The sequence below is a fragment of the Corvus brachyrhynchos genome, unplaced genomic scaffold (assembly GCF_000691975.1).
Source record: "Corvus brachyrhynchos isolate BGI_N302 unplaced genomic scaffold, ASM69197v1 scaffold53, whole genome shotgun sequence".
Lineage (NCBI taxonomy): Eukaryota > Metazoa > Chordata > Aves > Passeriformes > Corvidae > Corvus > Corvus brachyrhynchos.
This window is the reverse complement of record NW_008237681.1, coordinates 419,657-433,015: the sequence shown is the minus strand read 5'-3', so window position 1 is coordinate 433,015 and position 13,359 is coordinate 419,657. Positions and strand designations below refer to the sequence as shown.

At 39.7% G+C, this 13,359-nt stretch overlaps 1 protein-coding gene across 3 annotated transcripts in view; it reads right to left on the bottom strand.

The window, feature by feature from the left end:
• The window catches only part of GADL1 (glutamate decarboxylase like 1), an 85,700-nt gene that overhangs the window by 26,094 nt on the left and 46,247 nt on the right, over positions 1–13,359 (bottom strand). For all 3 annotated transcript variants that reach the window (XM_008631966.2, XM_017732080.1, XM_017732079.1), the window contains exon 14: positions 11,939–12,028. In XM_008631966.2, coding sequence (XP_008630188.1) covers positions 11,939–12,028 — 90 coding nt within the window. The remainder of the gene's footprint in view (positions 1–11,938; positions 12,029–13,359) is intronic.

Sequence of the window (13,359 nt, the reverse complement as noted above, 5' to 3'; positions counted from 1 at the left end):
TTGTATAGGAAGGCTAATTAGCTGTTGAAAGGAGGTGCCAAAGAAAGTGGTAGTTTTACTATTCCTTGATATTTTTCCAGTCATGAATAGATGCCTTTCTTGAAGATGTGCTTATACAAAAGTCACTGGGCTACCCAGAGAAGAGTCCCCAAAATACAGAGCTGGTCAAGTAGACAATGACAGTACCCTAAAACAACCACCAAACAGTTCTTTGATCAAATATTTGTGAGCCAGGTATGTTTGTAACTCTTTTTTAGAGATGCTGCATTTGCTCAATTGCCCACATCTTTTGCAACTCCACTGGTATGGGAGTTCCCCACTTACCCCTGATATAACAAATACAGTGAAATTCTTCCCCAGACAGGCTAAGCCAGTTGAAATTGTCACCCATGTTTCAGAGTACAGTGAAAGTTTACCTTTCCTGTGAGGCAAAATAAAGACTTATTCTGTTCAGCAGCTGCTCTTTTCTGGCTGATAAGGCAAAAAACATTTCTTATTTTCCATCAAATAGATAGTAACTCATGCTGCAGCAGTCAATTAATTAAGGGTGAAACTCAAAGATTTTATTTTCCTTCTGTCCAACTCCCTACAAGATGACCAAAAAAAATCACTATGCTATTTATCTCATGATCGCTATTATTGTAGTATGGTCAATTCATTGCTGTTATTTATTAAACATGTCAAACCCAACAGAATGCTAGAAGACACTTGTTTCATTCAGAAACCACAGCAGGTACCAGCTGGCAGGGCAGAACAGTCACAATACCACCAGAAAGAGTTGTAACCAGGGGAAATTTATTGAGTGGTGTAGAAATGGTTCATTTAAAAAAACACCACCCACAGACCACACTACTACTCACTATTCATTCATGAGATCGTCATTTAATCCCCCTGCAATTTCTGCTATTCCAGTACCTATATAAGATATCTAAAGCATTCAGAGAAGGTCCTGCTACCACACCCTTGCAGAGGGATAGGCAGCACTTAAGAAGGTGCCAAGAAATGGCGCCTTCCATTCCACATTGCAGTTTAACTAGTGCAAAAGCAGGACAAATCATGCATTAACAATTAACTGCTAAGAATGATTTTTGCTTGGCCATGCTCTTTACTTTCACTCTCAGTGAGATTCATCCTATGCACAGGAGCAATGGGAGGGGAAGACATTACTGTTATCCTACACATACCCTTCAGCATTGAAATACCAATTATTAGCGAGGTTAATGAATATATAAAACCATCATAAAGGAACATATATAACCATCATGTATCAAGCCAGTGGCTCTGGTGGGCAGTTCCCTTATCAGTCCCTAGTGCACCCTAAAATGTTCACTGCAAATGCTCACCTAAAAGTCCCCTCAGTCATCGACCCCCATTAAGTTCAAACTCCCACTGTAAAACAGATCCTCTGAACTGCATAGCAAAATCCTCTCAGGGAGCCACAGCTTGGGCAGCTGCACGAAGGCAGCTCTAGGAGCAGCTTACAGGCACAAGGTGAAACAACACAGGGGAAACATGATGGTCCTCAAGGAGCACCATTAAACACCATGAGAGGGGACTGACCTGGGCTGCAGGGCTGCCTCACTGCCCCAATCCCAGGGGCTCCAGATCAGCCAGCACAGCCTGCACCAGCCCAGTTCTGGCACAGCCACACAACGCAGCCCTGGCACATGAGCCCCGTAACTCTCAGTCAAGAAAGGTTCAAGGGTCTCAATTTTGCCAGGCTTCCTGCAGTTTCATTCCAAGTCTTTTTCTCTGTCAGGATGCTGCAAAAGTCAACCTTCCTTCTACCACATTTAAATAGGAAAAGAATTTATCCCTTGTGCAAACCACAGAGCAGCAAGTCCACAAAACCCTTCTGTTTGCTGTTTTTCTGAGACAAAACTATACATCCTCCCCATACCCACACAATACCACCTGTGCAGCTTCAGGGTTGCAAATTATTGCTTCCCCATCACCAGGAGACCAGTTAGGATCCTTCAGAGAACCCTGGAGGCTTCTCATATGAAAGGAGTAAATTCAGAGCTGGCAGACAGACAGATCAGCTTCACAGGCCCAGAGAACATGTTCAGTGCTCCTGAGGGACCATTGTGCACACACCAGGACAGAGACGAGATAGCCATGAGTCAAGTGTCCTGGAGACACTCCGAAATGCTAATGTCTCCGAAGGACTGTTTTTCTCATTTTGGAGAAAATTAGGAGGTGGAAGGGCAGGAAAGGAAGTTTATTGTTCCCCTGAATGCCAGATAAAATAATTTAAGTCAGTGCATTAAAATATGATTACAATTTGTTATAAAAAAATAGATGATAGGGCTTTTATTCAGGTAAAAACTTAGCACAGAATGAAGCTTCTAGGGACCTCAGCACTCCAGTACTTAGACATTCCCAGAATGCTTCAATTATTGAGTTCCCCTGTGATATATACTGGGTTTCATTTTGATCCACAGGCTATTAAACATGATCTATGATACTTTCAGAAAAGCACTAGTTTGGAGTTCAACCTGTAACTTGAACTTTTTTTCTTCTATCATTGGTTATTAATGTGCATACGGCACCAAGCGAGCAGGATGAAGGGGTGCACAGACATGAAGGAGCACAGTGCTGCTTTAGGAGAACTCTATAGGGTCAGACAGAACAAACTCTGTTGAGCGCCTTCAAACTCTGCTTTCTTGCTAAAAGCAGTTCTCTTCACAGGCAGGCACAAAAGGCCATCTAAAATATTAGCCAAGATGTTCTAACTCCAAGATGAAGTGAAGGAAGTGTAATTAGTGCCATTTCAGCAGGGGAAAATACATGCTGATTAGGCAAACAAGTGCTATGTAGTAGGGAATCTGAATGCATTTTTCTTTGTGAGGGTGACCAAACACCTGCCCAGGGAGCTTATGGAGTGTCTCACCCTTGGAGAGATTCGAAAGCCACCTGGACACTGTCCTGGACAACCAACTCTAGATGTCCCTGCTTAAGCAGGGAGCTCAGAGAGGACCTCCTGTGCTCCCTTCAAACATCGACTGTCCTGTGACTCCCTTTACAAGTTTTTTTTACAATGGAGTTACTTGAGGAATACTATATGTTATTCCATCCTCTCCCTTTCCAAAAATAATTTTCTTTTATATGATCCCTGTAGGTAAATACAAACTCATATACATGTGTATGCATAGGAACACACCTGGATTTACATTGAAACATTGCATATGGACAGCTCTAAAGAGTTTCACACTGTTGCATTACAAAATATGATCTTTTTTCATTTCTATAGTAGTAATGAACAAAGATGCAATACTGCTCTGTGGGGCAACATAACTCCAAGTAAGAAGTACTTATTTTTGTTATGCTATTGGGAAATGATGAAAGGTACAAATCAGGGTGACATTGAAGTGCTCTTAATGCAAACAAACAAATAAAAAGAGAGATGATAAACTCTACATTCATTATAAATTCTCTTTGGTTTCCTATACTCAGAAAACAGCTTAATATTTGGTTTTAAAAAATGTCATAGTTGACACAGCTTTCAGGTTAGCTTTTTCAATTCTGCCCAAACACAGAGAGAACAATTTTTGGACGTATGTCACTAACAGCTTGCGTAATTTCTATGAATTGCACCACTTTCACTTAGTCCTCCCAAACATTCACCTTTCTGGAAAAGAAATAGGGTTTTTTTACCCTCTTGGTTTTTCTACAGTTTAAGAGGTGCTTAACAATGGATGCAAAGCATCTACTGCTCTGGGTAACAGGCTGTATCTATTTGAAAGCCATACAAATTAAATAGTACTGTCTTTGTTCACACAGGAATAGCAAGGAACTCTTATGCAGTGCTTAAGTGCCCTTTAGTCAATTGAATCTGTGCAATAAAGGAGAGAATGCAGTTCCATTGAATCCCCACCACCTCTGTTGACCTGTCAGTTATAAAGTAAGACTTTCTAGAAGCTTCCTGTATATAAACAGAAATATTTATTATGTGTGAAGCTTTTAACAATGCAAAGATTTGAAAACAGGGTATTTTCTATGTCTGAACTGAAAGCAAGAATGATCCTCAGGTCTAAGGAAGCAGAATGCAAAAATTTTAAGATATTGGATGAGTGGAACCCATGCTTCCCCTGTAAGAAAGAAATACACCTGCACAGAATATACACCACTGTCATAGGTGATTTGCTTTGCTTTGCTCCTGAAAGAGCAGTCATGTGAACTGTTCCTTTTTAACCTGAACGAAGTACCATATTTAACCTGTGGCCACATGGCTCCTTGTACCTGAACCAGCTAAGGTATCACCACAGAGCATTACGTACCATGATGAAAACACACCTTGCAGCCATCTCCCTGGAAGGTTTGGTCCTTTGCTTTTTAACTGTGGGTATCTCGTGATTTTATTTCTTAACAGTACTTCTCTCCAGTTTGTCTTTCGCCCCCAGCTTCATTTCATGCCATTATGTGTATTACCACATGGAGAAATTATCGGACTCTCCATTATACTTAAAAGGATTTCAAGCAAGAAATGACTAGTGTGAAACCTACTTCATCTCTGGAGATCTGAGCAATCTTGCTCTGCAGGTGGCTTGGGGAAGATGAAATCCTTGTTCAGGTTGAATGCAACATATGGAGCTGCAGCAGACTCCCTCCCTCCAGCTTGGATCGTTTCTGTAGGTTGAACACCAGGGATCAATAGACCTCAGTCCCCAGTGTGCCTTGAACACACACAGCTCAATATTAAGTCTCTGACAAAAGTTGCCCTGCACATTCAGCATCAAAATCATTGGGGTTTCTTCTCTTTATTTTTCTTCCCAAGAACTGAGGTGTAGTTTTAACAGCTGTGCAACAGTGTTCTTAAAACAGATTTGTTTTGCTGCCAGTTGTATTATTTAGTAACATTGATTGTTGCTTATTTGCATCAATTGGGACAGGTACCACTGACCTAACATATGTAAAGATTTCTGCATGAATGGGACTGCCTTTAACTGGAGCCCAGCTGGTACTACACACCCCTGAAAAAGTCAGTCTGGATAAGGGGCAAAGTGGAAATCTAGAACAGAAGTATCTACAACTGCCATGTCATGAATTACTAGAATGTCACTTAGGACCACTACAGAAAGCATGGGCTGGAAGCAGTTCACACTTTGCCTTATTACATCTGCTGTAGGTTACAATACAGTCATACAAATATAGCTCTGTTCTAGCCCCATACACCTGCCTGATATGCCAGACATCCCATGAAAGAGCAAGTGTGAGATCAGGTCACTCTCACACACCGTTATATGTGGCTGAGAGTTAGTCAGGTGTACAATTTCACCAATGTAAAATATACACTGAAGTGTCCCTAACACCAGGGTCAAGTGCTAAGGTGGAATGGACACTGTCAAGTGCATTGATTCATGCATTGATTCCTACTTCTCCTGATGAAGACTTTACCAGTCAATTTGGGCCCTTAGACTAACACTGCTACTTCAGTAATCATGCAAAAATAAATATAAAAGAGAACACAGACATAAATTCCAGTTATAAGCAGATACACAGAAACCAAAATATTCTACTTTGAATTGACAATTTTTTTAAAAAAACATGTTGTTTTTGTATTCTTATAACTCGATTCTATGGAGGATCTATTTAAAACAAAGTCATGTTAAATACCTTGTTTAATTAACAGCTACAGTCACTTTTGTACTGATGAGTTACATAAAACTGCAGAAAAAGACACATATTAAAAGAGAAAGTGTGCAAATCCCTCATTAACGAGGTACTGAAACACTGCTATAATTTTTCTCTGCTATTATATTATACTGTACTGTTCCTTCTCATTTATCAAAGCTTAGACCTTTCTTCTTAACAGTAACAGTCATTTATATGCAACTAAACTACAAAAATTTTATTCATCTGCCACTGTATATTATGCAGTATTAGTTGCCAAATAAGAGATGTTGTTACTTTTAAAAATCAATGCTTATTTTATTATTAAACTTCTGAGCATCACCTTCTGCTGAGGAATTGTCACACTACAATGTAAGTCCTGATTATTATCATGTTATTTATTTTGTAGCTTCAGTGCTTGTTGTGCCTCTCTCCTCTAAGGTCCTTACGTGCAGCCCTGCCTCCCCTGGGTCTCCTGATCTCACCTCTCCTGGAATGCTGCATTGCTGCCCCTCTTGAACACAATACTGAGAATGCAGCTAGGTCCATTCAATCAGGAGGAGATTTTGCAGCTCTTCTCTCCAGAAGCCTGTGAAATAGAAGTCTAAAACAGCACACAGCATGCTGAGGATCTAGTGCTAGGCTCTTTTAACTTGTATTTATAAATAATGCAGCCACTCAAGGATCATGGCAGCTCTTAGGTTCCCCTTCTGAATAATGAAGTCTTTCCCAAGGGTGCTTCTTACTGCAGGTTGCCTAAGTCATGATCTGGGAGGTCCCTTTCTTGTTCTCTGGGTTAAAGATGGAGGAGAACCAGCCAATTCCTCAAGCAGCTTCCTTGGGTAACTGCCTTAAGTTTTATAGGGTGAATCTGAACCTTCTGTTGACCCTGAAGATTTCCCTGACAAATCAAATTTCTTCAAACAACCCCTTCAGAGGTCCCATCTGATATGCCAAAATGACAATCCACCTTCCCCTGGAAGGCCTAAAACAAAAATTGCCTAAGCAATCTCTTCCATCTGTAGATTTTTGTTTCTTCAAGTCCACCACAGATTTGAAGGGTGCTTTAAGAGAAAGCAAAGAGGTTAAAGGACTGCACTACTGACAACACCCACAGCCTTTCCTTCATCACTAAGCGGGTCACCTGGTCATGGAAGCCAACGATTTAGCCAATCTAAATCCCATATACTCCCATGCAAATCTTACCATTTGTTTTCCTGCCATTTGTTGTGGCTCTCCACTGAAATTCATGTCAAATTGAGCTAGATGGTAGAGGCAGTAGGCTACTCTAGTAGTAGTAGTAGTAGTAGTCCTTACTATGACTCACGTAAGGAAAGTCCACAGAAACCTGTCTCTGTCATTACTCTTCAAACACACATTAAAGTATTGTTTAATTGTTTTCTTGTTCAAGTGTAAGAAAAACTCAAAGTTTGTAGTACACAGGGATGCCAGCAAATAAAATAACATTTTGCATACAAATCCCAAGACAAATACACTGGCAGTAACATATTTGGGACCTTTCTCATGCACAAACCTGGCTCAGTGCATTTAATGCTGGGGTTATAACCTATGTAGTTTTTCTCTTGTTCTTCCACAGTGGAGAGGAAAAACTGTATTAATATAACCAACTGGAGGTCTTGTTTTCCCTTCCCATCCAAACCTCATACCATAATCAATAGGTATTTTGAATAAATAAATACTGCTGAATCAGGTCCTTGATTAGTTTTTTATTTATACCACAAAGACCACAAGATTCAGGGGTTGCCAAGGCAACACCTCTTCAACCTCCTTACATTTATGTTTTGATCTGAAATCTCTCATTACACAAATGTATCACAACACCATTCAGCATGACAGGCTATTTTACAAATATGCCTTCAGATGACAGACAGCTATATTCTTCTCTTAAGTAGGAGAGAAAGGCTGGATTAAGGTTGCCTTTTACTAAGGGGGAGAGAGGAGGGGGAAAATGGCATTCCAAGGCTTTGGTAAGACATTACTACTTTAATGTGACTTTGTGTCCTGAGCCTTCCATTACAGCCAATGAATTCTGTATTACTTGGCCAAAAATCCTCAAAAGGGAAGTAAGGAAACTAAACAAAACCAAAAAACACCAATTGCACCACACAAGTAGAGTCAGAGACTGAAATGCCAGAATTTTGAGTAACTGACACTAACAACTGTGTATAAAAGCTTTACTGAACCACTGGAAATCTGATACTCCAGCATATGCTTTTTAGAACTACAAAGCAGGCAAAGTTCAGTAAACCACAAAAGACTTACTAGAACCTACTGGCACTTTCTGAACCTAGATTTTGAGGTTTAAAGTGGTACTTAGCAATAAACTACTAGCCTTCTATACTGAGCAGTATTCATTACATAATAGTCTACCTACAGTTATGCTCCAGAATCCTTTGGCAAGGCCAGGCTCCTGCAGGAGGAGGAGGAGTCTGTTAAAGACAGTTACTTCTGTGTCATCTTTTAGTCTGAAAGACTAAAGTCTGAGTTTCAGCAGACTACAAAGTGATCTAGAATGAATATGACATGGCTGGCTGACTGGCTTAGCAGCAGGATGGCAATAGAATAGTTCCAAATGTATCCCTTCAAACTCTTCCTTGCACCCTAGCATCCTCTATACTGCCAAGAGGCTTTCCAGAGTTGGTATTACTAGAAATCAGCTAATTCTACATCATCTGAAGGCATTTCAGTATAAGCTGAGAAAGCTGACTTTTCTAAAGAGAAGGTTGTTTCAAGAAAGAATATGCATAGATACTTGTAGGTATGGAGAAAATACAAAAAATTGAAATTATACCTGCTTATGTGTTTTTACTTCTTCCCTCACTCCCATTTCTGACTTGTAATCTCCAGTTCAGCTTTTCTCACCGTGACCCTGTGACACACCGACCATTCTCAGCAGTAAACAAAATAAATCCTACGGTGTGTCACCAAAGGAAAAGGAGGAAAATTCCCACTGGGGGGCGCATACTGCACTAGCAAAGCCATCGCTCCTTTGTCCAGACAATTATGTCAGTTCCAGGTCAGAGACAACAGCCCCCAGCCTGCAATGACAACATAACACCACTTACATATACTTCTAGTTGGATCTACCAGCAACTCCTCAATTACCACAGAGGGCCCGTTTGTATGGTTTCTACAAGAAGAAGTCTCTCCTCACTTGTGAAGAATGGCACTGGAAAACACCTTACACAGCCGGATCATGTATGGGCTATGCCATCTGCTGTGCTCTCAGTGTTCAGGGCACCGACTATTTTGGACCATCTAACTGCGTCCAAAGCCTTGCTGCACTCTTTACAGAACTAGTTTAACTACACAGCCAACTCCTGCTGTAATCCCAAAAGATCAAAGTGGTGTCAGACTGTGGATGTGCACAGAATTCCCAATTTCACGCGTTAGAGAGGAATGTACCATTTATGTTGTTCTTTACGTCCCCCACCATCACGTTGTTTTCTCACTCCCTAAATTGTTCAGGTGATGAATCAAGTGACCACCTAGTGGCTGTTCCAAGTCCTTCAGGCTGTGCTTTCTATCACCTTTCTGTTTTGAATGTAGGGGACTCTGCAGAGCGCAGATTTTACACCTGAAGTTCAAGGCTCCAGAATTTAAAACAAACAGACTACTCAAAAAAAAAAAAAAAAAAAAAAAAAAAAAAAAAAAAAAAAAAAAAAAAAAAAAGAAAAAGAAAAAAAAAAAGTAAGCCTCTGGAGAGACACATTCTATGTAGGACAACAAGAAACCTGACATCAGAATCTCAGAATCAGGTATCACGCTACCATCCAGTCAGTCCTGACATATATATTTCCATATAAAGTGGGCCATGGAAACTGGAGAAGAGCCAGTACAGCAGAAAACCTTCAGGGTTATTTTGCACAGGACTATGCAAATTCTTCACAAAGCTGAGGACTTTAGATCTGAACAATTCACTTATCAAATTTTACCAGCACTAAAAGTCATATAACTAGCCTTAGAAGACAGCATGTTATTCTGAACAATATTGCTGAACAAGTAGTTGAATAAAATCAATGACTTGCCCTAGGGATTTTTAAGACATGTTTCCTTAATTATTGGCAGATATGCAGGTCAACAAAAAGGAAGATTGATTTCTGGATAAACAGACTAACTGTGATGTTAAAATGTGGATTGAAAAGAGAAATTGTGATGAAAGCATTTTAATGCTCATTTTAGTGAAATGATGGGAATATTCAGGAAGTACTTGGAATCAAGAAACTGTCACAGCCCCATTTGTCCATCAATGGCACCGTGTAAGAACCTCTCCAGCCCTAATGCTCTTATCATTTGTACCTTGCTGATCAGAATGCATTCCTTCTTGTCCAGCAATATATTTGTATTGATTAATGTAATTTAAAGAGCATGCTGGTTGCATCAGCAATGTTAAAACAAATTTATCTGAGCTAAAAAAGTCAAGTAAGTCTTATTTTTTCTGACCCAGTGCTGTCATCTCATCTGCTCACTGACACATGCTGTGTCCCAAACTGGCCCTCAGCATCCAAAAAGCAGAGTAACCCCAGACCTATCCCTGTAGAGAATCAGGGAGGTGAAATAACATGTTTTCACTGTGAAACAGGCTCACTTCTGTCATGCCAAACTACTTTCCAGCAGTGTCTAAAATAACACAACTAACCATCATCATTTGTGATTTCCTCCAGGAGAGAAATTTGTGCCATTTCCTAGGGAGCTTTGGTCTGGTTTGTGCTAGATTTTTTTTCAGGCTTTTGTGGGGAAGAGTGAAATAATTTATGTCTTAGGATTTGGGATTTCTTAGTTTTTCATCAGAGGAGATATAAGAATCAACAACATGTCACCTTGCCCATGAAAAGAGTGGTTGAGATCAGCAGTAGTGGAAGAAATTGTATGCACACATCTTTCCCTCCAAGTTCTTTTCCACAAACACTGGCTAAGAAATCTGTATTTCCAGCATCAATCTACCTGTATTGGTATATAAAATAAAGGCAGGTATCTATCCCCTACACTGACTGGAAGCACCAGAGAGTAACAGAGCATGGAACCAGTAAGTTACACTCCATAAGCCACTCAAATATACGTGCTCAAAGCCATTTGTTGTGCTTCGCCCCTTCCCTCCTCAGTCCCCTCTGTGGCACACATAAATCAAACAGCGACAGTTGCAGCATTATTTCTTCTATGACTTCCCAAATCCTCACTCCTCCATGAGTAGATGAGCTGTTATACAGCTCTGTATACACACAAGCACACACACACACACATATGTATATACACACACATTCATATATAAGGCATCCACTCTAAGGAGAGGATGGGAAGCCCCAAAAGAAAGGAACATAACTTTGTGAAAGCATGGTAAATGCCAAGCCCTTGCATCCATACTGTGGCTATGCATGGGTCTGTACTACAGAATTATACTTTCAAAAACAATACAGATGGGGTTAAGGAAGATCCTTCTCCTAAAGACACCAGCCTCCGGCAAAACTTGAAAGCAATTCCTGTGAAAGCTGCCGAAATGAGAGCAGATGTTACAGGAAGCATGTATATAAAGTATATAAGCTTGTTTACATAGTATGCATATGATACACACATCTGTGTTCTAGTTTAAATTTCTAGTAGCAAATTCTATGAAAAAATAAACACAGAACACCAAAGCTCTTCCAAAGATGAGCAAACAATGAATTAAATTCAATTCCTCACAGAATAACTTATTCAGTAAAACATAATACCAAAATATGTAGTGGCTTCTTAATTAAGTCTTAACTAATGACTCCTGACTAGTAAATTCAAAATTTTACTGCTGCTTTTTTTCCAAGATGTTAATGATTTTCCATCAGGATGGCAAAGAGTTACCAAAACACTCATCAGTGAAGTTTTTCCCACATTATCTTCCCATTGTATTCCTGTTGTCATTTATGTTTAACATCAGAAATATATTGTTAAGCACTTCCTTGCTTGCATTATCATAGATTATCATAGATAATGCAAGCCAAGTTCCAAGGACAGCACTAAGTATATGAAACAGGTAATGAATAATCTGTCTAGACAAGAGATGTGAAAACACTGCTCCTCTCAGTTCTGCCAGCTGCTAACAGCTTGGACAGCAAGCTGAATACTTGTTAATGCTTACACCTCCTATATTAAGAAAATAAATAATTAGCTTTGTCTAAACCAAGAAAAAACTTAAATCTTACCAACATCTATTTAAGGATTAGATCTCCATTCTACTGATAGGTTATAATGGTGAGCAAAGCCAAGGGCTATTTCACATTCTTATCCGGCACACAGATAAATCAGTAAGCCTCAGGTAACATGTCACACTCACCTGGTGTAGCTTCTGCCAAAATTCAGGTCCGTCCTCCATTTTTCTTAAGCTTGGTGGGATGTACCAAAAGCAGATGTTTGCATACTCCGGCTAGACAAGAGAACAAGTGATTGCTTATAAAATGTAATAGATGGGGCAGGGACACATATTATAGCTTTTCAAAGACTCCTGCTTTATTTTTTGGGGGGTGAAGCCTTTGCATTTATACCCTTTTCTTTAAAGCCTCCTTCTCCGAGTCACCTTTTGTTTCCCTTTTTTTTGAAACTAGAAATAATTTTTCATATAATCCATTTCTCTTCCTGCTGCCAGGGGCTCCTTTTTAATTTCTTCTTCCTATATCCATCTTTAACTCTGTTTTACTCAGTAAAAAACTTTGGCTAGAAAAAGTGTAAGAGAGGCACAGAAAAGTAACTTAACAGAATTCTTATTTGAAGCAACTTTAAAGAATACATTTTCCTTTTAGTGTTTTGAGGTTTTTTAATGGAAATCTCCAATGGTGGCTTTTATACAAACACAAAAACTCAGGTTTTGTGACCATTTAACACTTGCACACCTAGTCTACTGAACAATGCCGATCTCTTTTCATATCATAGAGCGCACTACATAGTGCTAGAGTTAATGCTGAATTTCTCAATTTCCACATTTTATAAGAATGTCAAGACACCTTGCAGGGTATGCACCATATCCTGAATGTATCTTGTCTAATATCTAAGCAGGCTTTTTGAGCAAAGACTGAGACTCCACATCTCTGCTTATCTCCAAGGAAATTTTGCCTTTAAACTCAACAGAGTTAGTTGCAAGACTCCCAGCAAAAATGGCTGTTCACCATGCATTATAAAATAAGGCATTTTGTGCTTATGAGGTTTCTATATCATATATGATTGAGAAAATGTTCCCAGCAAGCCAGTCCAGGGTCCCTATACATTTCCTGCTAAGTTGTAACTTTTTTTTTTTGTTTACCTCTATAGAGAACAGGTAATATGAGGAACGATATGAGGAATAGATGTACCTTCTGATCCCATCCAACACGACCCATAAATCACTAAGTCAATCTTGACCTACACTATTTGCAGCACAGCATTCTTATAGCATCTAGATTATAACATGGATTATGATAATTTGGATTGTGAACTCACACACCCCACTCCTCTCCCACATGCCATCCTCATTAGTACTAGCTGAAAGAAAAAACACTGTTAAAAGGGAGCTTGGTAGCTGAGTCACACCACCTCTTTGCCTCACTCTGGATGTGGCTGCTATTGTGATCCCAGGCAGTGTCCTGAATGAGGAGAGCCCACCAGCTGAGACATGTTCTTTCATGAAAGGCCACTGAGAGCTGCTCATATCATTTTCCGCTTCACTTCAAAGAATGCATTAAACACAATTTAATCATCAAGAAGAATATCATTGTCAGAAGGAAC